At 42.5% G+C, this 22,559-nt stretch overlaps 1 protein-coding gene across 2 annotated transcripts in view; it reads right to left on the bottom strand.

The window, feature by feature from the left end:
* Window positions 1-13,258: 13,258 nt before the first annotated feature.
* ATG2B (autophagy related 2B) overlaps window positions 13,259-22,559 on the bottom strand; it is a 43,198-nt gene continuing 33,897 nt past the window's right edge. For both annotated transcript variants that reach the window (XM_061998773.1, XM_061998772.1), the window contains 7 exons: window positions 22,038-22,242; window positions 20,977-21,046; window positions 20,238-20,320; window positions 19,731-19,852; window positions 19,061-19,215; window positions 17,922-18,071; window positions 13,259-17,667 (listed from right to left, as the gene is read on the bottom strand). In XM_061998773.1, the coding sequence (XP_061854757.1) occupies window positions 17,437-17,667; window positions 17,922-18,071; window positions 19,061-19,215; window positions 19,731-19,852; window positions 20,238-20,320; window positions 20,977-21,046; window positions 22,038-22,242 (1,016 nt within the window). In that variant the 3' untranslated portion in view covers window positions 13,259-17,436. The remainder of the gene's footprint in view (window positions 17,668-17,921; window positions 18,072-19,060; window positions 19,216-19,730; window positions 19,853-20,237; window positions 20,321-20,976; window positions 21,047-22,037; window positions 22,243-22,559) is intronic.

Here is a 22,559-nt window from a genome sequence, read left to right as displayed (position 1 = left end):
ACAAGCAGCACTGGCTCTGGCTCTGGGTGAGGCCTCTTGCCAGCATTGCTTAACTCTTATCTGCTGTTTGTGTGCCAGCTTCCCGGCATGGATGCCAGTAACTCATGAGGCAAAGCACACATAGCAAGAACTGAAATGCCTCTGACGTGGCAAGGGCTAGCCAGACAATGGGTGACGCCTCATCTGCTGGGAATTAACGCCCTGCAGATATCTTTATGTTTTAGGCATTATTCAGACAAATGCAAATCTGTTGGAAAAGCCAAAAGTATTTGTGAGAACACATTATGCAGTTCTGTCTCTTTCTGTCTTACCTCAGACATTTAGACGTGAGGAGCTGCAAAGCACTACTGAGTGAGCTAAATACGGAGTTCTACAACTGTGAGAAAGATGCTTTGTGTAGCACCATCAAATACATACACAGGCAAACCATCTTCCCAGATCAGGGAGAGAAGGAATCCTCTGTTTGGCAGCTGCTTCAGGAATCCTCTATTTGGCAGCTACCCATCACTATGTCATGGAAAAGCTTATCATTGTCCTATTAACAGAAGGGGGAATTAATGATGGCAGGAGATTAATGCAACAAACTGAACTGCAGGTATATGGGAACATATGTAGGCTGTCACTTGTCACTACTATCAAATACCTACAGTCAGCCCTGGGGTTCTCTTCATTGTTTGGTAGTAAAGGAGAGAGGTAGGTAAATTCCTGTTAATGAGAAAATATCTATCAAAAGTAAGCTCCAGAAAACAAAAAGTCTTTCTTTTATCTCGAGACTCTTTGGTTTGCATATTACTGAAGCTCCACACATCTTAAACTTCAAGGCAATCCTTTGCTAAATTGTCACTGCAGATCAAGAGCAACATTGAGGTGCTCAGTGATGCACTGAAGACACACACTTTCCTTCCACACGTGGCCTTGTTCACACCAACACTTCATCTGTTTTCATAGGCCTACTCAGTACATGCACTTTAGTAGCCCAAGGGGAGAGGACAGCGGTCTAACTACCAATTGTATAGCCAGTATCTCAACTCCCCAAAACCACGGAACACCAGCTGTACCAGCTCTGATCCCAGCTGATCAGCTCTGGTATAGCTGATCCCAGCTATACCAGCTCTGCCTCTTGGCTTTCGGCAGCAGCTATATGAGTACTCAGATTGTGGTCAAATGCATTCCAACGGCTAAGGCACAAGTGTGCTTTTGGAGAGACAGTTTCAGTTCTTAGACGACTGCTGAGAGCCAAATGCTGACTGGGGGAGCAGATGGGGTAGCTTGATAGTTGTGGATCTAACTGCAGCCTTGTAGGCTGCTGTAAGCTCTATGTGCAGTCTGGGCTTGCTCCTAAAGGTACCAGCAGTCATCCCAAAGATGACCCCTAGACCAAAGAGTATAGCAAAAAGCTATTCTTGTTTTGAGGCTGCTGTGATCAGCCCTAAACATAGCAGAGCCACGGCTACCAGTATGTGTAAGGCCACCATTGATAGAACGAGGCTTACAAGTTTCACAGATGTCTTGTGACACCTGAAAATAAAATAGGCATGTGATATTTAGATACTGTAATAACAGAGGCTATCAAGTGCTTCATGTGGACTGTAAAAGCCAAAACTCTACCTATTATCTAAGGGCATATAGCACTTTAAGTATGGAGCTCTTGCCCAAAGCTTCCCCACGATACACGTCTTGCTGGTAGCTGCATCCTCAGAGGTGGCTGCATTGCTGCTGTTTTCCTTCCTGTCACAAGTATGCAGAGTATTTATAGGCCTGTATTTACTGGTAAAATATTAACAAAATAAAAGAAGCATTCCTATGTTTTACTGTGAAAGGAACCATTTACTTGGAACAGCAGGACAAAACCCCAGCTCATTTAGAATTAATTATATCCCATCTTTCATGCTATGGCAAAAATCAAGCATCCTTCAGGTACACTGCACATTATCCTAATAATGTTCTCTAAACAGCACTTGATGCCCCTGAGAAACCACACAACTGTACCACAGGTTGATTGCTTTAAAAGGAGCAGTCCATAGATAAAACATGGAAACCAAGGGCACAGTTTCAGTAGAATAAAATTAGATGTGTGGTGTTAGACCTGCATTGTTCTTCCTGCTGCGCTCTGCTTCACTTCCAGGCATTCTGCACAACCCATCCTGTTTACCTAGATGAGCTGCAAAGAGTCTGGACAAGTTATTTTGGGCTGCTGTCCCAGACTTTTGGAACACTGGTGTGAAGTACAACTCCCTTCACACATTGGATTCTTTGCTCTTTTTTCAAACTCTAACTGCTCAAACCAACACGAGTGGAGTTCTCTGGTGCCCTGATTATAGTGATTTGGACTAGTCAAGACGTCTTAAGAACACCAGCAGTATCTTCCTAGACATCCTACATGTCCGCTGTTTGTCACACAAGGCAGCGGGCAAATACCTCTGTTTGACCAATGTTATTGCTACATGAAGTGACACTTTCTGTATGCCCTTCAGGAGCCAACTAGACTGCAAGGTGAGCTCTGTTCTCTTAACTGGGATGCACTTGGTTCCTTGAGTGTTTTCCTATGGTATAAGGACTGAACAGCTCTGATGCTATTAGTTCAGCTTAGAGAGAGGTTAATGGCACTTACTGAACATTAGTGATAAATTCATTCCATAACACTATATGACAGGAAAAATATCATCTATTTTGAGAAATATGAGTGTACGTTACCAGAAGCTGCCAGAAAAAAAAGTAAACAGTTTGTCTAGAGAAATGAGCAGTAGAAAAATGAGGATCTCTTAGTCACTCTAACTGAAGATAGTTTTGTACTCATGAATAAATTCTGGCGTAGCCATTTTAAAATGTAGACATCCTGTTTTACAGGATCATCCTTTCTTAACTGACTTCTGCTGTCAGTTGTTAGAGTTACACGTTGTATCTTACTGGCTGTAAGGAGTCAAATAATTGCTTTCCTTTTCCTAGACATTCTCTTATTTGTACTCTATTGTTAATGTCCAGGTTATTTATGAGAGATACTTTTTATTATCAAGCTTACCCAAGTTTATTTCTATACTTCCTTAGGCGAAGTACAGAAGGTGAAGGCCAGGGCCAAATCACTCCTGTCAATATGAGCTACTCTGTCTGACACTGGGTCAACAACTGTGTGTCCTTGGTGAAAGAAGCAAGGGAAGTAAACATCAAGAGCTGGAAAACTAGAGGAGATGCTCTTTCTTGTCAGTCTAGGCATGAAGATAGACATTGGGAAAAAGACTACATGGCAAAAATTATACACAGCTATGTAATCAGAAATTACTCTCACATCATAAACCCATTAAGGGAAGTAAAGGAAGACAGGGCAGGCAATGCAAGCTGTTGCATTTGGTTGCTTTCTGCCCTCTGACTTTTCAGTGCTATTTGCATTATTTGGCTATAAATAGTTACTACATGTATGTATGTTACTATATGTTTCATGTATGTATACATATGGAACTAAGACTACACTGTCTTTTAGTGGTTAATAGTCCCTTTCTTCTTCTAAAGGAAAACGGAGAGATGCTACAGCACTAATTCATGAGGCCTGAAAAACATCAAATAACCACTTGTAATATTCCAGGGCATTAACTTTTCCTCCCTCCACGTATACATTATGATAAATACACTAAATTACTCTTCCAGAAGATTTATTTCTAGTAACTGCTAACAGAACTGACTACAATCGCTGTCTGATACCCAGTCATGGCAAAACTGATGGGTTCCATTAGTGTCAGGGAACTGCTTCTAGGCATTTTATCTGAAAAACAGAGCCACTATTTTTTCTTCACTAAATATCTACAGAATGAACGTACTTGATGTGTTTTAAATGCTCACTGGCTGAAATCACGCAGCAGATGCTGTATATTGCAGCATACTAAAGACTGATTAACCCTTTCATCTTCTGCCAGCAGCTTCAGCTGCTCATTTTCAGTGTGGACAAACATTCAGTGAACCTACTTTCATTTATCCTCTGTCATCTGGACTACTTCAGAACCACCAAGAGGAGCCTGTTGCCCTCTTTGACGGGAGCACTCTTTCAAACCGGCTTGTGAACAAAGTTTTGCTGCTAGAAATGTTGGGAGATTGGGGAGGGGGGGTCTATGGGAAACAAAAGGCATCTCCTTTTCTTTGCTGAAGCTTGGGCTTTGCTGGATTAGTAGCAGCCCCTGAAGCTGTTCTGCCTCTGTGGTTCAGCAGGATGCTTCTGCAGGAACCTAGCCAGGTTTCTTCTGCCTGACCTCATTGAAGGAACTTCTTTTTCTGCACTGAGTCTACAGACATGGAAACGAATTCAGAGTTTAAGTCTGTTTTTGTAGCAGCTCTTACCAAGCTGGAGGAGACCTTCCCAATAGCCTAGTAAAACAAGTGGCAAGCTGCCCACATAGTGCTGTGTTGTATTCCAAAGCACCCTCAGTGGAGTTTTACCAGCAGCTGCTAGCATAAGATACTAAGATTTTGACACTGAGCAGGGCCTTTTGTTGAAGTGCATCTCTCTTCAGTCTCACAGAAACACCTTGCCTCATGTTCTGTTTGCTGTGATGTGGAGCTTACAGTGCTGTTTGCCAACCACATTTCAGAAAGACTGATGATGTTTACAGTGCTTCATGCACATTTGGACACCACATTTTCACAATAATCACATCTAGAATTCAGACCACCCCTTGAGATGACCTCTGAAGAAATACCCATCAGTAAAAACTATTAGCAAAGCAATCCAGAGCTTCACAAATGGCTTACTGGGAAGAATACTGGAGCTACATCTTGCCTCCCCCTCCTGCCCAGTCCTTCTAAACATGAGTGCTGCCCAGTGTAGCATGTGCTCACTGAATTAACGGGTGCAGCAGTGCTGATGTAGTCAGGTCCCAGTTCTTTTGCACACCTTCATATAAATCCTGATACACACAGACTGTCACTGCAACAACTCTGTCAGCTTAGATTTGATGCTACAACACATGATAATGCCACAGGGCAAGCCAGGTCCACAGTTTCACACACAGTAGTGAAACCCATCACCAGAACTGCTTGTCTCAGCAGTGAAAGCACCAAGAGATTATGCATGGAACATACTATCAGAGTTAGCACACCTGAAAGAAAAACTAGAGTTAGCACACCTGAAAGAAAAACTAAGGGAAATAGCAGTTAAATGGCAAAACGCAGAGACCAGAAATGAGATTTACTAATGGCCAGAAGAAGAACCAGAAACTCCCTGACCCATTCCAAACACTAAACTGTTTGCATTCCTCAGTGACCTGCTGAAGCATCAGACAGCTCCCAACATGACCTGCTTTGTTAGATGGTCCTTGTCTGAGAAGTCAGCTGACTCACTTGCTCACTCATCTCTTATCTGGATTGAAAGAGGCTCAAAGGGCAAGACAAAGAAGCTTTCCTGAAAGGTAAAAGTACTGAGGCAGTTGTTGAGGGTGTGTACCAGCATGTTGGGTAAGTACAACATTCGTATTTTTCTTTAAAATTAGATGAAAATCCTTGCTCCTCCTTTTCTTGGCTATTTCAATTCCTTCTCAGTTACAATCTGTTTTGTTACAATTTGGGTTTTTATCTGCTCTGGACTTGACCTAGTAGCCAGGCAGAAGACACCCACACTCCATCTCTGTCCTCTTAAAAACATCTGTATTGTCCCCTTAAACGCTCTTCACTTCCCGAGAAGTTTCTGGCATTATTATTTCTGTGCACAAATGCAGAGCAGAGCTCTGTTAAACATCAAAATGCAAAGCAGAAGCTTGTGATTCCAAGCAGGGTGTACCACCTCACAAGTACTTGTTTACCAACCCTAGCCATTTCAGAGGCACAAGGTGCTTTTACCTATCACATGTTGTCCAGTAAACACTTTAAGATTTGTTGAGAGATCCTCAACATGCCTATTTCTCTCCAAAGATGCAGCAGCCATTGTGATGTTGCTATGTGCCATCCAGACACTGTGACATGCTCTGCTGACTTGCAAACTGGTGCAAGATGACTTGAACGAGTTCCAAGTAACTGAGGATAGTATTGCCATCCCAAGGGTGAAGTGACAATGTTGTCAGCTCCTTGCAAAAGGAGGAAAGTGTATCATTCATCAGCAACATTTGAACAGCTTCAGGGACAACATCAACACAGTACACACAAATCCCAGCAGAAAGCCTGTATTTTATATATGTGCATCTGGGGCCTCAAGAGATGGGACAGAGGGAAGTAGACTGAGTGTGTGAGCGTACATGAGAGGAGCCAAGGGATTGAGAACTACTAAGAATATCTGCTAGTTCTCATGGCAACAGGAAAGGATGTGTCCCTCCTGCAGAAACACATGCAGAAAGGCTGCTGCCCAGAGAGAGGTAGGAAAGCCCATCATCAGCTGGAGAGGCTCCTAAGGATACTTACACAGAGCTCTGTGGTGATGTAAACAACTTTGCATGGTTTTGCTAAGTGTGTCTTTTGTATGAGGCAAATACTTCCCTTGGTTTGGGTTAAGTATTTTCTCCCAGCTCACAATGTTAGTAATCTTCTGAGATCTCTGCATCCTGCTTTATAAATATTCTGTAGCTGTAGGCAGATTGTTTCCAAGCAGCATGCACCTAGGGCTAAAGTCTGCATTGCAGAAGCACAGAATCTTTCATGTCAGAAGGGACCTCCTGAAATCACCTATTCCAACTCCTCAGCTCAGACCATCACCCTACAGCAATTTGCCCAGGACCAGGGCAGTCAGCTTTCTAGTATTTCCAGAAATGAAGACTCCACAGCCTCTGTGGGCAAAATGTGCCAGTGCTTCACCAGCCACTACTGTATCTCCTGTGCAAGAACAGGCTAATCTCCCAAGAGCAGTCTCATGACAGAGCTGCCTCAGAGTGTATCTGAGGAGGAAAATCCACTTCTGCCTTCAGAATTACCAGTGTTTACATAGACAGATATATAAACCACGGAGCATATACGTTAGTGACAACAGAATAGCAACAACTGACTTTCCCTTGCATTTCCACTGTATGTTGCTGGCAAGTCCTCCAAAAAAGGCACAGAGATGTAAATGCATGCAAGTGATGTCCAATAACAATGTGTGCAAAACTCAGAGGTCCAAAATGGATTCAAAATATTAATTTACTTGTTGAAAAACTGCTCTCAACAGGAATTTTCACTCTGTCTGCTAGATGGAGAATGGTGATAGCTAGTGATTGACTTGCATGTGAATCAGGTGTGCTCAGGAGACGCTCTGGGCCAGCATCCTGGCTCATTTTCAGATCCACATGGCATCATCTACACTTTTATCCACTTCTTTTGAATGGCCAGAAGTTGAGTGGATTTGTTTTAAGAGAGATGGAAAGTTTTACAATTGACTTAGAAGCCGAGGCAATATTTGGCATTGGGAATGAAAGCTGTTACGTAGACACAGCCAGCGCCTCATCTCTGCAGCTGCAGGGAAATAAAAGAAGTCTCTTGGGCTGGTGAAGACACATCTTGAACAGACTCACAAAGTGTGGGCTCAAAACCAAAAGGATTGCTTTTCTATGAGAAACATTTGAGAATAAAAAATTGAAGCTTCGACTTCTGTATTGTGTACTCAGCCTGACCCAAGTGGGAGCGATCATGCAGAGCAGCAAAGAGACGTCTTGCAGGCAAAGAGAAGCTGGCCTGGAAGGAGAAGGTCTGCAAGGTAAAAAAGATACATTAAACAAATGACAACAGGCGCTGTAACTAAAAGAGGGAATATGTCAGGGTGAAAGCTACATGATTTTTCTCTTAAGCCAGAGAGTGCTGCCCATTTTACACTCAGGAGTTTTGAAACCAGCCAGGTTTCAGATCCCTGGGGGCACAAAGAGCACCTTTTTTCACCAGTGTTCTTCTAGTTTGCATTCATTAAAGACTGTGAATGAACAGAATTGTCTCATTTATAACTCATGGCATATGGACACCCAGGACTCCTCCACCTTATATTCTTTGTCAGTGTAAATCAAAATCATTTCCTTTCAAGAGTGTTTTCATAAGTTTCATAAGACCTCAGGGGGTCCAGCTCCTTCCTGCCCTGTGTGGACAAACAGCAACAGCTAAACCTGCACATACTCAGAGCCTGGGGTTGTTACAACTACTTTTTTTCTGGTGTTCTAGCACCTCTGACTCAGGCAAGCAGGATGCAATTCCCTGCTCAGTTATAAATCCTGTCCATGGGCTTCTGTCATGGTTTAAGCCCAGTGCAGCACAGCCCCTCGCTTCCTCCTCCCTTCCCACTGTGGGGGGGAGGAGAATCAGAAAAAAAGCAGAGTGAAAATTGTAGGTTGAGATAAGAACAGTTTAATAATTGAAATAATATAAAATAATGAGAGAAGTGGAAGATTATAAAAAAGAGAATTAAATACAACCCAAGAAAGATGATGATGTCCAGGGCAGCTGCTCCCCACTCACTGACCAGCGCCTGAGCAGTGATTCGCCCCTCCTGAGCAGCTCCCCACAGCATGATGTCCTGTGGTATGGAATAGCACTCTGGCTAGTTCAGGTCAGCTGTCCCAGCCATGCTCCCTCACAGCTTCTTGTTCACCTCCTCACTGGAAAACGTCCTTGACTTCATATAAACACTCCTCAGCTACACCTAAACATCAGCTTGGTATCGGCACTACTCACACTAAACCCAAAACACAGCACGACGCCAGCTACTAGGAAGAGAATAAACTCTGCCCCAGATAGAATCAGGCCACCTTGACACGGCAGTCACCCTCAAAAATAGCTGTCACTCCCCCCTTCCCAACCAGCCCCTCAGCAGCAGGGTGGATCCTCTGCTTCAGAGCCTGAGCACAGACGCTCCCCATGGCTTCCCGTTGCTGCAACACCGTGGAGGGCTTCCCTCGGTGCCAGCATATCCCCAGCACGGATCTGCAGCCCTGAGGGTCATCCCAGGATGCAGCAGAGGTAAGTGTGACTAAGGAGTATTTTGTGTTGAGTGCAGCCGCAGCAGGGTAGGACAGGACAAACTGGAGAGCTGCAGCCCTGCTCCACGCCACAGTGCATACACAGATCACCACACCACAGCGACACAGCAAGGGGCGATGGCCATGAACTGGAACAGAAAACGTTCCACTTCGACACAAGGGGAAACTCCTTTGGTGTGGAGGTGAGGGAGCCCTGGCCCAGGCTGCCAGGGAGGGTGTGGAGGCTCCTTCTCGGCAGGTTCCCAACCCACCTGCACACGTTCCTGTGTGACCTGATCTACGTGGGACCTGCTCTGGCAGGGAGTTGGACCGGATGAGATCTCTAGGGATCTCTTGTGACCCCAGCCGTTCTGTGATCTCACCAAGAGAACACCGAGTTACTTGCCCCAGCACACACAGAGACACTAGCACAACAGAAAGCATTGTTTCAAGAGGCTGTCTGTCAAGGGCTTGCTCTACAAAATTAATGTTGCAAAAAACAAAGACAAAAAGGTCAACTCTTGCAACAACTTTGCCAATGCCAATTCCCACAGGGGAGCACACCATAAATTAACACACTCTGCATATAAACAGTGACTGCTTTAATAGCAGCATTAGAGACTGGCAAGATAATCAGAGCCCTTCCATTACTTAAACAAAGGTTAAGAAAAAAGGAACTTTCTTACTTCTGTTTTTGCCTAGTAGAGAACACAGCTCTGAGAGTGAATTTGATATCAAACTGTATTTCCAAAAGCAGTAAGGAGTGGTTGCTCAGGACGACAGATGACACCGCTTACAAGTGCACGTGGGCAGTCTGCTTACGGCTACGCCAATCCTCTCTGATTTTTCCCCGAGAGCGAAGGAAGAGGTAAAAGTAACTGATCTTTGCTGAGGCCACAGACATACCTTGACTTCCTGGAATAGTACCATCATAGTCACAATCAGAGTTCATGCAAGAACGGCAATTTGCCCTTCTAGTACATATGCTAACCCCTCAAACTGCCCCTTAGCATCAACTGTAGGTCTGGATTGTGATTATCCAGCCCCTCTGCGTGCTGGGTCAGCAGAGCTCACGTGCTGTCCTCCATACAGGGTTTGTGTCCCACAGCTGGGCTGAAGTTTGATTTACAGAAGACTGTACTAGTTGCCAGGTTTTATGTCAACAAGAGCTATGCTGAAAACACATTTCAAACATTTTTGCATCACAGTGACAGCTGATGTTTCTGGAAAGGCTTTGTAGATAAATTCCGGGGGTTGAAGTGTCTGAGCAATGTAAATTCTCACTGCTTGGAAACTAACATAGTGGACTTGATCTTAAACAGAAAAGTGACCTGAAGAAGGGAACAGGCTTCAGCAAAGCAGACAGACTCAGTCATGTGGAAGTTCCCCTGGAGACTAACAAAACTCTGTCAAAACACTCCCAGTTCTTTGCCTCACTCTGAGCAGGTCCTCCAGCTTTCAGAGTAAAGAATTTGAAGGAGTCTTCTCTTTCAGTTCTCCTCAAACTCTCCCTTTACCCATGCTATAAATATGCAGGGACACAGTTTCATTTTTCCAGTCCTGCTACACGCTTCTAGAGATTTTTCCAGTAGCTGAGCACACGGGAGGAGACACGAGCAGTAAAACCCACCCCGGCTGGGCTGCCCCCCGCCTCCCAGCGACAGCAGTGCCAAAGCAGAGTCCCAGCACCACACAATCACGTTGCAGCAGGATAAGCTCAGGGGTTTTATTTTCCTATGCAAGGCATCAGTCATGTAAGTCATAGATACAGCACAAGCCCCAAGGACAGCTGGGAGAAGCGGGGCTGTTCAGTCTGCAGAAGAGGAGGTTGAGGGGAGACCCTACCGCTCTGTACAGCTGCCTGAAATGAGGCTGCAGTGAGACGAGGGTCTGTCCCTTCTCCCAACAAACACGTGACAGGACAGGAGGAAACATCCTCAAGTTGTGCCAGGGGAGGTTTAGATTGGACATTAGGAAGAACTTTTCCACTGAGAGTGCTGTTAGACACTGGCACAGGCTGCCCAGGGAGGTGGGGGAGTCACCAACCCTGGAGACACCTAAAAGATGTGTAGATGAGGTGCTGAGGGACACAGCTGAGTGATGGGCTTCGCAGTGTGAGGAAGTGGTTGGACTTGATGATCTGAAAGGTCTCTTCCAGTCAACCAGTTCCATGAAAATGCAGGAAGAGAACAGATTTTCTAACTTTTTCGAATACATATTTTGAATAGAACAGAACTAGGAGAATATTTCTTCAGTCTGGATTTTACAACCAAAACAAAGTGTGCTTTGCTTAGCTCTGACAGTTTATACCTTCCCTGACTCACAACACAAATTGAAACAGGATCACTTTAGATAAGGAAAGGAGGCGACACCCATCTGTTCCTGACAAGACGTGTCCCTCAGTCCCTGCGCCCAACGGCCCCAGCCCAGGGCCTGCTGTGGGCTGGTTCCCCCAGAACAGGAGAAGCTCAGAAAGGTCCCATTTTCCTCAAGTCTGCCATCTCTGTTCAGATGAACTCACTTTACTGTCTTTTCCCTGTATTAACCTCACTGCAGAGATGAGTTTTTCAAAAGCAGCAAGTACTAAGAGCTATTAGTCAGCAACACAAAGAGGGGTCCAGTGGACCTGTTTAGATAGCTACTCTTAAAATAACATGGTGAACAAAAAAGCCTCTCAAAGAAAACAGCCCACATATCTTTCAAGTACTCAAAGTCCATCTGAAAAATCTACTTTTTCTTTTTTCTGTTTGCATGGCAAGTCTCAGTTCCAGAGACTGCCCCTGGGGCAGCAGTATTGACCAAGTAACTCAGGTGCAAGAGCACTTACCTGCAAAGATCAGAGAGGGCAAAATAAAAACACTGACCACCTTCATCAATCGTCACTACTGATATGCATCTTCACCAGTATCTGCTAAAAACTATTCTCGGGCTCCATGCTTCACAGGAAGCAGCACCAGTAAAAACTCGGGCTGAGGACAGCATGGGAAGACGGTTATGATGAAAATCGCATTTGAAAACCTTCTCTCAACATCAGTGTGCATCCTTGCGTTAAACGATGTGAGAGGCTTAGGGCAATGACGTGGAGGCATCAATGGTTGATGCAGTGGGACACGCTTCTTTGTAATTGCCTCCTGTCATTAGTGCAGTGCCCATGGGATGCTGCGAACAGACAGGGCCCAGCTCACAATCCCACGTCAGCGCATCTTCTCAAACTTAGAGAACATTTGTCATTTTGAACGAGTTGTCAGACTCCATTGTGTTAACAAGTTTACCTGGAGGGGCATCACCTCTGGTCAGGAAAAGGAAAAACGGGCTACATGTCACAGCTCTTGGTAAAATTAGAAAGTCATGCCCTGGGACAAGAGTTTTGGCTTGTGTTAATGAAACCCAGCTACCAAGTAAGGGGGTTTTCCTCCAATGGAATGAGCATAATTTCTCCTCCCTCATTTACATCCGCTCAATTTGGCCTGCCTCTTGACTTTAAGTGCTCAGAGGCAGAAGTGACATGGAAAAGAACAAAAAGAGCAAATATCACTACAACAAAGTACTAAAAAGCTCTGAAAAGCCAAGGGGAAATGGAACTCAAGCACCACTGAGGATCTCAAGCTTAAAATAAATACCTTGAGTGCTCTAAAAGTCACCTCTGGCACTGATTACCCAGGGAGAGACCATAACGACGGTGAAGTATGTTATTTTACTGAATGATCCCAGGAAACGTTTCACATCTGTTAAACATTATGAAACACGTGACACAAGGAACTGCATTTCCTAAAAGCCTGTACCTGTATAAAAACCATGTTTATACAATTAAGCACTACTCTTTCCATCCTCTTGTATCATACTTTACTTCTCTATTACCTTTCCATCCACAGTAGCAAGTGCTTGTGCACGTCTGTCACACATACACTCACATCTATCACTGCTAGGTCCACGTGCTATCTGGCTTTCCCTCAGCTGCAATGGATCCATCTCTGCAGTGGAACAATCTCTGGTAACACCAGGTGGCTTAAAACAGTATTTTCTAGAAATATGACTTGGCAGAAAACATCACTTAATACCACATTTGAAAGGTTGTTAACAAAAACCACCAACAGAAATACAAAGAACGCGATGCTTGGTCATCCTCAGTTAGTTCAGGGACAGCAGCCGATGCTGCCCTGGGTTGCTACAGCATACTGGTGGCTCTCCATAGTCTCAGTTTCTAGCTTTTGACCTCGGTGCAATTTCAGAGGTTGGGTTTTTGTAAGTACAAGATTTATTTCACTTGTTAAGGTACAGCTGTCTAGGCAGGCAGGCAAAGAGCTGTGTCAGTTAACTCTACCACTCTGGGACACTGTTTCCTGTATTGCTTACATTCACAGGTAGAGAAAACCAACTCGAGGAACAAATTAAGATATTTATTTACGTTTGATTACAAATGTGTGGGTTTTCCATGAAACACGTTTAACAGGACAACCTATGTGCACTCAGGCCTTTCAGCATTTTCATAGGCTAAAATATACACTTTTGGTGCCATATAAATTATGGTCAAAAATAGCTCTCAGACACACTGAGGGGACAAGAACTTTAAGCAAAATAACTCAAGTTGAAATAGTTCCCTTCAACAGTGCTTTCTCTTTCATGAGATTATAGTCTTTACGCTCGCAAACTATATACAAACAATACCTCGGAACTGCTATAAATGCAGAGATGTAAAAAACATCCACAAACACATCCACAAACTGCTGTTTGTCTGAGCTACCCCACCGCCTAGAAATCCAGGACAAATGCACGACTCGGATTTAAGTACTGAAGTTGCTGTATCTAATTTTTGAGCTGTAAACAAGATTCAGCACGTAGAGCAACTGAAAACAGTTGTCAGAAGCTTAAATGATGAGGCCTGGAGACTGTGAGAACCATGGACACCAGGGTTCCAAACTGACAGACACCCACACCTTTTCTGACAGTGCTTACACTGCTGTGAGATTTAGGAGACTTAAAAAAATCACAAGTATTTAACTGCACTAAACAAATTCCTGGGTTGCACTGTGTTACAAATCACATACATTGCAGTACTTAAAGCAAAAATCAGTGTCACATCTGCAGGAGTACGGAGCGCGTTCAGTACAAGCGTCTTGTTCACAACCATCTACAGCGTTTTGGTTTAGGAAGAAATCTTTCCTGGCAACTCAGTCAAGCAACGGCAAATGAAAGCAGCAAGCAAGCAATGGATGTTCACAATCAAGCACTTCCTGGGAAAGCAGCAGCAGACAAACCCCTTAAGCACATACAGACCCACCAGTGAGTGACCTAATGCTTACCATTAGGCCAGCACATGCTGTAGGCACACTATTTTGCCAAAACCCTGCAGCAGTGCAGCATCAACACACACAGAGAAGAAAAATGGAGCTGCCTTTACACAGACATGATGGATTTGTAGCTCTCAGTCACTGCTCAGATCCTTATGAAACATGATTTTGTGTTGTTTTGTTTTGAAAAAGACGACTGTCTTTTTTCAGGAGCTCAATGTACTGTTTGAAGTGCCAGAATGCTCAAGAAAGCCCAGGGTGACACTTGTGCCTATCAGGACAGTATCAGCCCAAGCTGCAGCAGTAGTAGTTGGCCACTTGAACATGAGAGAATTTGAACATTAAACATGGACTGTGCCAGGTTACACCTACTATCAGCATGAACAGTACCAGTAGCAACTGACTTCAGTGGAAAACTCAAGTACAACAATATTTTTGCAGACCTCCCCCTGCTGATGAGAACACAGTAAGGTATCCACAGGCTTCCACTTCCAGGAGACAAATCCAGAGCCACGTTTCATTTTGTGTGGTTTTTTGAGTATTGAGCAGAGCAACTGATGAATCCCTTCTCAGACACGATGTATACTTTAATTTAAAACACCAGCCGCTCCACAGGAGGTACACTATGAACACAAGGTCCTAATATAAAGCCTAGTTTGGAGAGTTCTGTGGGGTTTCTGGTTTTCTTAAACATTTCAAACACTACAAGATCACGTTACAACTGAAAAACAACACAGAACACACATCCAAATTAAGAAACTGCTTGTAGAAATAAATTGTTGGGAACAAATTGAAAGCAATTCCACTGAAAAGGCTCAATGAAGTGCAAGCACTAAATGCAAGGGTTTACAGAGTGGAAAGTAAAGTTTAATGAATTTGTACAATCTGTATTGCTGACAGTGAGAGACACTCTATAAAAATGTTTTACCTTGTCAGCATGCCCTCATAGAAAAATATACTCCAATTATGCTGCAGTACAATCAGACCACGACAGAACTGAGAATGAAATGAACACTGAAATGCCACTGCTCCTGTTCAGCAACGGCAAAAAGGAAGAAAATATGCAGATATATACTATTACAGTATACTCCTATTAACTGGACCAGTCGAAATTACACAGTGTGGTAACTGCAAACGAAGATGAAGCATTGCTACTTACTTGCATTGACTCATCACCAGTTTGAGAAGGCATTCAGGAGATGCCAAATTGCAAACATGGAACTCATTCCTGTGCAAAACGTCAAGCTTGGAGCGCTCACCAAAGCAGAGCTCTCCAGTTACTGGACAGAAGTGTGACTGCAGCAAGTACTTCTACTTCAGAAAATATCTCATGTCACTAAATCTGCAGGCATTTGTCCTCTCAAAAGCATCTCCTTCTGCTTACAGCAACTCTTTTAACTGAAATAACCAGGCCTTCAAAGCATACCACAACTCAGGCGATTCCAGTGAATTAAAGCACAACTCTGTAGTATCAACTGTCACCCAATGCAAGAACTGGTTTGTAACTGTAGCTGTGCCTTACAAAAACTGAGTAGACTGCAGAAGCCTTCCCAGCAGAGGGGACATTTTCAAATCATTTACCCTCCTGCCAGACTCTTTGGTGTTTAGAATAACTACTATAATATCAGGATTACTGAGCAGTAACTGTTTTCCTTCATGGACTCCTGTTTGTCTTGTAAGGCCCATTAGCAAAGTTTTTGCTGGTGGAGGGTATTAAACAAAAGACAGGGAAACTACTTCCTCAGTATCCTTTGAGATTGACCAATAGCATCTGCTGTCCCTCTTTCAGCAGAGATTTCCCAGATAGCGTTATCTGCAGGATTTCCACTTATGACAAGCACAGCACTAGGACAAACTTACGTTTGGGCTAGCTGCCCAAAGTGTTAAGCTGTTGAAATTCAAACCAAGTATTTTTCTACCCAGAACAGTCTTTAGCTTTTAGCCTTCAGTTTTTGCTAATACAAGGGAAATAAGAAAAAGCTTATTTCTGCACAGACAGTGCTGAGTCTTTTAACTGCCCAGCAATGGCACAGTGTCCGCTGATTAATAAAGCTCTGTGGAGACTCTGGTCATGATCAAACTGTAAAGACTGTCAGTACCAACTTTGATTTTTGAAATCTTGTTGTCTTGTTTTTTCTTTCAAATCCTCAGTTCCAATGAAATGACCACAAATACTCATTGTTAAATAACTGACAATGCACAATTCAAAAACATCTTGGGAGAGCAGCAACCTTGCAACGATGTGAACGTCAAATAAAAGCAGATGATTAAAGTGATGTCTGTATCAAGTTTTAACTGTGAAATTAAGAAATAATTTGGTTTTACTTTACTTGGTATTTCTGATTCTTGCAAAGAACCATTGGCCACATTAATATTTAACTGCTGTTTCCCTGAAGAATGGTTACTTTTAGCACTGCAATTAGCATAAGAGAAGACAAAAGTGTTTTTTATATATAATGAGTAGTTTAAACAAATTTAAGACACTTTTCTGTAGGATCATCATCAAATGATGCTCTTTTCAATAATTTGTGTAAGCTTCTAAACCACATAAAGGATAATACACATTACATTTTATTCACACTATAAAAAAAGCACAATATACAGGCCATGTCCTTTAAAGTGCAACACAACAGAACATTTCTGCCACATTCAGGTTCTTCAAAGACCCACAAATGTAGGTAATTAATATTTAGGAACAAATTCTGTTCATAGTGTACCAACACTGAAGCCAAATTCTAAACGGCTACCAAGCCTTCCCTTGCTGTAAGTGCCACGCTTATGACCACTAAACAGTAGTATCTCATCTGCTTCCATATTACATAGTCTTCATGTCTTATGTCCAGAATGAAAGCTTTTATCCTTAAGTCAGCGAAGAAGTATTTGCAGAGCCCTTTTGAAGGCAGTTCTTCACCTATGCTCAGAAAACATCTTTGAAGCATTCTTAGTTTCACCATACAGGCTGCTGCTTCAGATGTTAAATCTACCAGGAAAACCATGGTAAATGGAAACAAGTAAAGCATGTCTTGGAGTTGGCAGCGCATGCTTTGCTATGTTTGGCACTATCTACCAAAGGTATTGGTAACACATGGTACGAGCAAGTACCAATTTGCTTTTCACTTCATAAATATTTTTGGTTGGATGTTTTGCTAACAATGTGTGAAAATCTCATTTGTTCCTGAGATGAGCGTGACAAAACAAAGTGAGCTCCATCTAAAGCTTCTGCATTTCCAGCTTTTATAGGTGCCTGCTGAGCCAGATTTATAGCCTCAATCCTCCCCAAGGCGCCACTTCTGAGACTCTTCTTGACGCGCATCTGGCCTGATCTGGTTTCTCATTCCACCCAGAACGTTTGAAGTTGCCTCTGTCGCAACAATGAAAGGTTTCACCACAGTTGGTGGGATCTGGCGGAGGACTCCTCCTACTGCTCCAGTTACTCCTCTGTTCTCATGCTCGCGAGCAGCGGTCTCGTAGATGGTTTGGGCTGTGTCCGTGATCCCCTTTGAGACATTAACAGAAGTTAGTTGCACTGAAAAAGCAGCCACACCTAATTTTACACTTATCTGTGTAACACCTCAGTTCACTTTTGCTTCTCTGACTTTTCATGCGAGGTTTCTGTTAGTTTAAGTTTACTGATGACGACGGTCTTGTTCAAAACTCAAATCCTCCGCATCATCTGGTCAGCTCACATTAACGCCCGATGTTGTACTTGCTGGAAATAAGTTTGGTTAAGGACATTTACTTTTGCACTCACCTCTTTTACTACACTGTATGCTTTGGCTACACCTTCCCGTAGATCTACTGGCTGATGAGCAAAACGATGCCGAGAGAATCGTTTGGACTTTTTTGCTTCGATAAAAGTAGGCCCTGGTGATACCATGTCATACGCAGTTTCTGCAGCTGCCTAAAGGCCAGGAGCAAATGCAAGTCAGAGAAGTTTTGTAGCATCTGATCAGAAATATAAACCAAACAGGTGACATAACTGAAAAAAAAATTCTAGTGCCAATAATGATGTTGACAGACATCAGGCTCAGGCTGCATACAAGAACTGCTGGGATGGGTATGGATGCAACTGAATGTGCAAGTTCCATAACGAGAGAAGCAACATTGTGGGTTTTGGTCAGGTTTCCCCTGCCACACACCACTGCCATTCCTTCAAAGGCATCCCTAACCTCTATAAAAACGCTCAAGATAGAAACATTCCATCAACTGAATGTTTTTCTCAAAACCACAAAAGCATACATGTAATTCTACCGTTTTACTGCTGTATGTGTTCAAGCTTAGGCACACAGAAATGTTCTGCAAAATCAGGGAGTACAACTGTACTTTCTGTGTGCATTCTAATTTAAGGAACATAAATTTAACACTGTAATCCAAGATTACTTCAGGGTTAAATCCAGAAACCTTTACAGGCCTCACGTACATCAACACAATTAGTAGTGTTCACAATTAGTAGCTCTTTTTTTGGTTGGTTGGTTTTGGTTTCTTTAAATGAGCATAGGCAGGCTGACATTTTAAAACAAGTTAAGAATCTATTACAGGAAGATACACACATGGCAAGAACTCATCTGTCTCAGTATCAGCAATTCGTTTAGTGCAGCTGAGTATTTCAGTATTAAACTGTACGTTATAATACATCAGCGATGTTAAGAAACGTGTTCAGCAATATTTTACACACTTTTCCAACCATTGCATTTTATGCCATAGTTCTCACCTCAATGACTGCTGCAAGCTTTGCCTAGTTTCTGCTTTCCTATTTATACAGCTGCCTTTTTTAAAAAAAAAGACGTTCCCAACCTTAAACACACAGCACTAAGACATTAGCTTAACTTACAACACTTGTCACCAAGGCTTCTCATTTTATGTCACGCTCCAGAAGTTAATACACCATACCTGTATGGTTTGGACCATTCTGTTTGTTAGCTCCAGTGCTGCCATTGCAGTGGAAGTACCAAAAGAAGCTGCTCCTCTTTGAAAGCCTCTTACAATACGGCCATCCTTTCGGTACTGCTCTATTGGTAACCACACCAAGTCCTTCAGACCTTGAACTGAAAACAAAGGCAGGAGGAGACTGAGGGGTGACCTCATTCATGTTTACAAACACATAAAGGGTGGATGTCAAGAGGAGGGAGCCAGGCTGTTCTCAGTGACAGCCAATGATGGGACAAGGGGCAATGGGTACAAGCTGAAACAAGAAGAGGTTCCAAAGAAACACAAGGGAAAACTTGTTCCCTGTTCAGATGAGGGAGCACTGGAAGGGGCTGCCCAGGTGGGGTGTGGAGTCTCCTTCTCTGGAGACATTCCAACCCAGCTGGACGAGTTCCTGTGTGCCCTACTCTAGGTGGTTCTGCTCTGGCAGGGGGGTTGCACTGGATGAGCTTCTGAGGTCCCTTCCAGCCCTTAAGATTCTGTGATTCTGTGATAAGTAGAATGCTTTGAGAGGAAGTGAAAACAAGCATAAAAACTGGTTGTGGAGGAGAGGGCTGTTTGATTTTGTTTGCTTGGGTGGGGTATTTTTAAACAACCACCATGTATGTCTAAATAGAAGTAAGAATTAACTTACCTAATTGCACAAGTGAATGCATAGGTCCTACTCCTCCCAAAATTCCTGGTAGCTGGTTTTTCTTTATATCATTAAGCCATTCACTGATGGCATAGGAGAACAATTTGTCCACACCTAATAAACTAAAGTAAATACAATTATTAGTATTTTCCTAATGAGACAAAAGCCTTACTCCTTGAAGTCAGCTATCACTGAAATTGCTGTTGGCCAACCCATGCTTTTTAAATGTATGTTTCCTTAAACAGGAATTCAAGTGTATAATAGCATGTTCAATAGGAAGTAAACATACAAATAATGTTAGAGTTTTAGTGCTAAGAGTAGCACGTATGATAAAAACCACCCTGCAAATGGATGTTACTGAACACTATATATTTGACAAAAACTAGAAACGAGTTTTTAATAAAGTCAAAAAGTGTCTTGCATTTTAGGAGTACATCAGAGAATTTGCTCACTATAAAATTACTCAATTTGCAATATCAACATTAATCAACAATTCAATAAACTTACCCATGTCTGTAACAAAGCCTCTTCAGTTTTAATTCTGAGCAGTTCAACTGAGCAAGCCCAATAAGAATCCCAGCTAGTGTCCCCTGTAAGTGAAATGTTTCGTTATCACATGCGGTTACTTATCCTAGACAATCTGTAGGTAAGAAATAATTTCATCATCTCAATTCTTATTGCAGGTATGTCTGTCTAAACTAATTCTCCTTCAGTCTCTCAAACACTACCTGTCACAGCACTGTTCTACTGCTACAATTACACGAAAACTTGCAAAAGTCACAATCTGGCTTAATCAGCTGCTCTAAGGAAAACACCTGGATACAAGAGGGCTTCTCCAAAACACTAGGGTATGACAAATGATATAAAGATATCTCTGGTATAAGCGTGTTCCAGGCATTCTAAAGCTGCTATTTTGTGTTTTGATTTCTTTGGCAGCAGCATAAATTCAAGAAGCTGCTGCTTTTACTTGTCAGTATTTTCTTACCAATTTGCCATGACAGAGCACAAATCTGGTTGTGCACAGAGGATGTGCACAGAGGACTGTGCTCTGTGAGCTCAGGATGATAGCCAATGCATGCTTTAAAAACAATTATGAACATTTTTGTAATGTGTATTAGAATTTTTGTATTTCTCAAAATGAAGCCAGTAATGTAGAGAGCACAAAAACAGACTCCAACTCATGGGGGGAAAAGAAACAAAACCAACTTGAATTTTTTGTTCTACAGCATTAGCATTACACACAGACCTGATCCATTGAAACATGTTTGCCGTGGTAATCGAGCCGTATGGGAACCTCCGATGTGAAACGAAATTCTCTGGAATATACAAAGGGAACCTTACAGTGAGAAACAGGAAAAGGAAATAAAACTATGTTTTCAAAAAGAAAACGATCGCTTCCCATCCTCCTGGAACAGGATGCCATATCTTCTTCTACAAACTGTAATCCTGTATCTACTGTGTTAATACTTTGCAATAAACATACTAAGTACAGTGGCAAATTCAGCTCTTCTTGGTTTATTAACATCTAGTCAAACTTTGCACGTACAACAAGTTTTACAGTCCTGGAAAAGTGCTATTGATCCTGCAGGTGAACATCATCCCTCACCTTTCACAGCAGGAATTTCAGTTACCAGTGATGGTTCTGTGGGCCACATTTAGCCCTGCAGCTGGAACTTACTAAAGAATACATGCGACGAAACAGAAAGCTAGTCTCATAATTTGTCTCTGCAGTGCTTACCAAAGCACACGCGTGTCGCTTTAAGCACTTACAATCTGACTATACAAGGAAAAAAGAATTGCATAACAAGCTGCAATTTTTATAATCATAGAATCACAGAACAGTTTCAGCTGGAAGAGACCTTTACGACCATCAAGTCCAGCCCTTGTCCCAGCCCCATCAACCACTAGTCAGGATTAAGTTAGTTTCCCGTGATGTTTCGACCTCATACATTTTCCACGATAACCTTGTCCTTATATGCTCTCATCTGGATTCTATGGCTCTACGATCTCTGGTTATATTAGATCTAATTTACATTGTTAGACATAAGAGCAGAAAGACTGCTTTTTTATTTATTTGTACAACATCTCATTATTGGTTCTGTACACTTAATCTCATTGTGTTGTGCACAGGAGTGTGTAGAAGTTAATAAAAAATCATTACCTTCCAGTGATAGAAACAAATATATTTGCTTTCTACAAGCAGGCAACAGACCAACAATAAAATCATTATGTCATGATGTCTGAATAGTTTGTCATCACTCAGCAAAACAGCTGTGTGTTGCTGGAAACTTTATAACTAAAGTTTACCTGAAAAACACTGGCTGGTCACTGTATGATGTCACTTCTTGTGAGAAATGATGATCATCTCCATTAACCACATCCATAGAATCAATGCCACCATTTTCACTTGCTTGCTTGTGTGATGAGAAAGAAATGACTGGGCTTGGGTCCTTAAGGCTGCTGATATGCCTGGGCAAACTACACGTAACTTCAGCACCAGGAGACTTCTTAACTAAGGTAAGAAGTTATACACAATAAATTGACCTGTATTTTTCACAGTGATTACAAAAAGATGTTTATAAAATTACAATGTCCTTAGTAAGCTCTAGTGTTCATACAATTACTGTGTCCTTAGTAAGATCTAATGTTTATCAAAAGGATGATGTTTAGATTCTCTTGGCAAGACACTATCTTAGTTATCAACAGAAATTATTAGAAGAAGCTTAAGTTGGGCTTTATGCATCAGCATAAATAATCCACCAAGTTTTAATGGCAGTATTGCAGAGTACTTCATTATCTCTGCACTTCAGCATGACACCTCAACAGAAA

Source organism: Colius striatus, chromosome 6, assembly GCF_028858725.1.
Source record: "Colius striatus isolate bColStr4 chromosome 6, bColStr4.1.hap1, whole genome shotgun sequence".
In the NCBI taxonomy this organism is placed as follows: Eukaryota; Metazoa; Chordata; class Aves; order Coliiformes; family Coliidae; genus Colius; species Colius striatus.
Note: the sequence above shows the minus strand (reverse complement) of the source record. Positions and strands in the feature narration are given on the sequence as shown.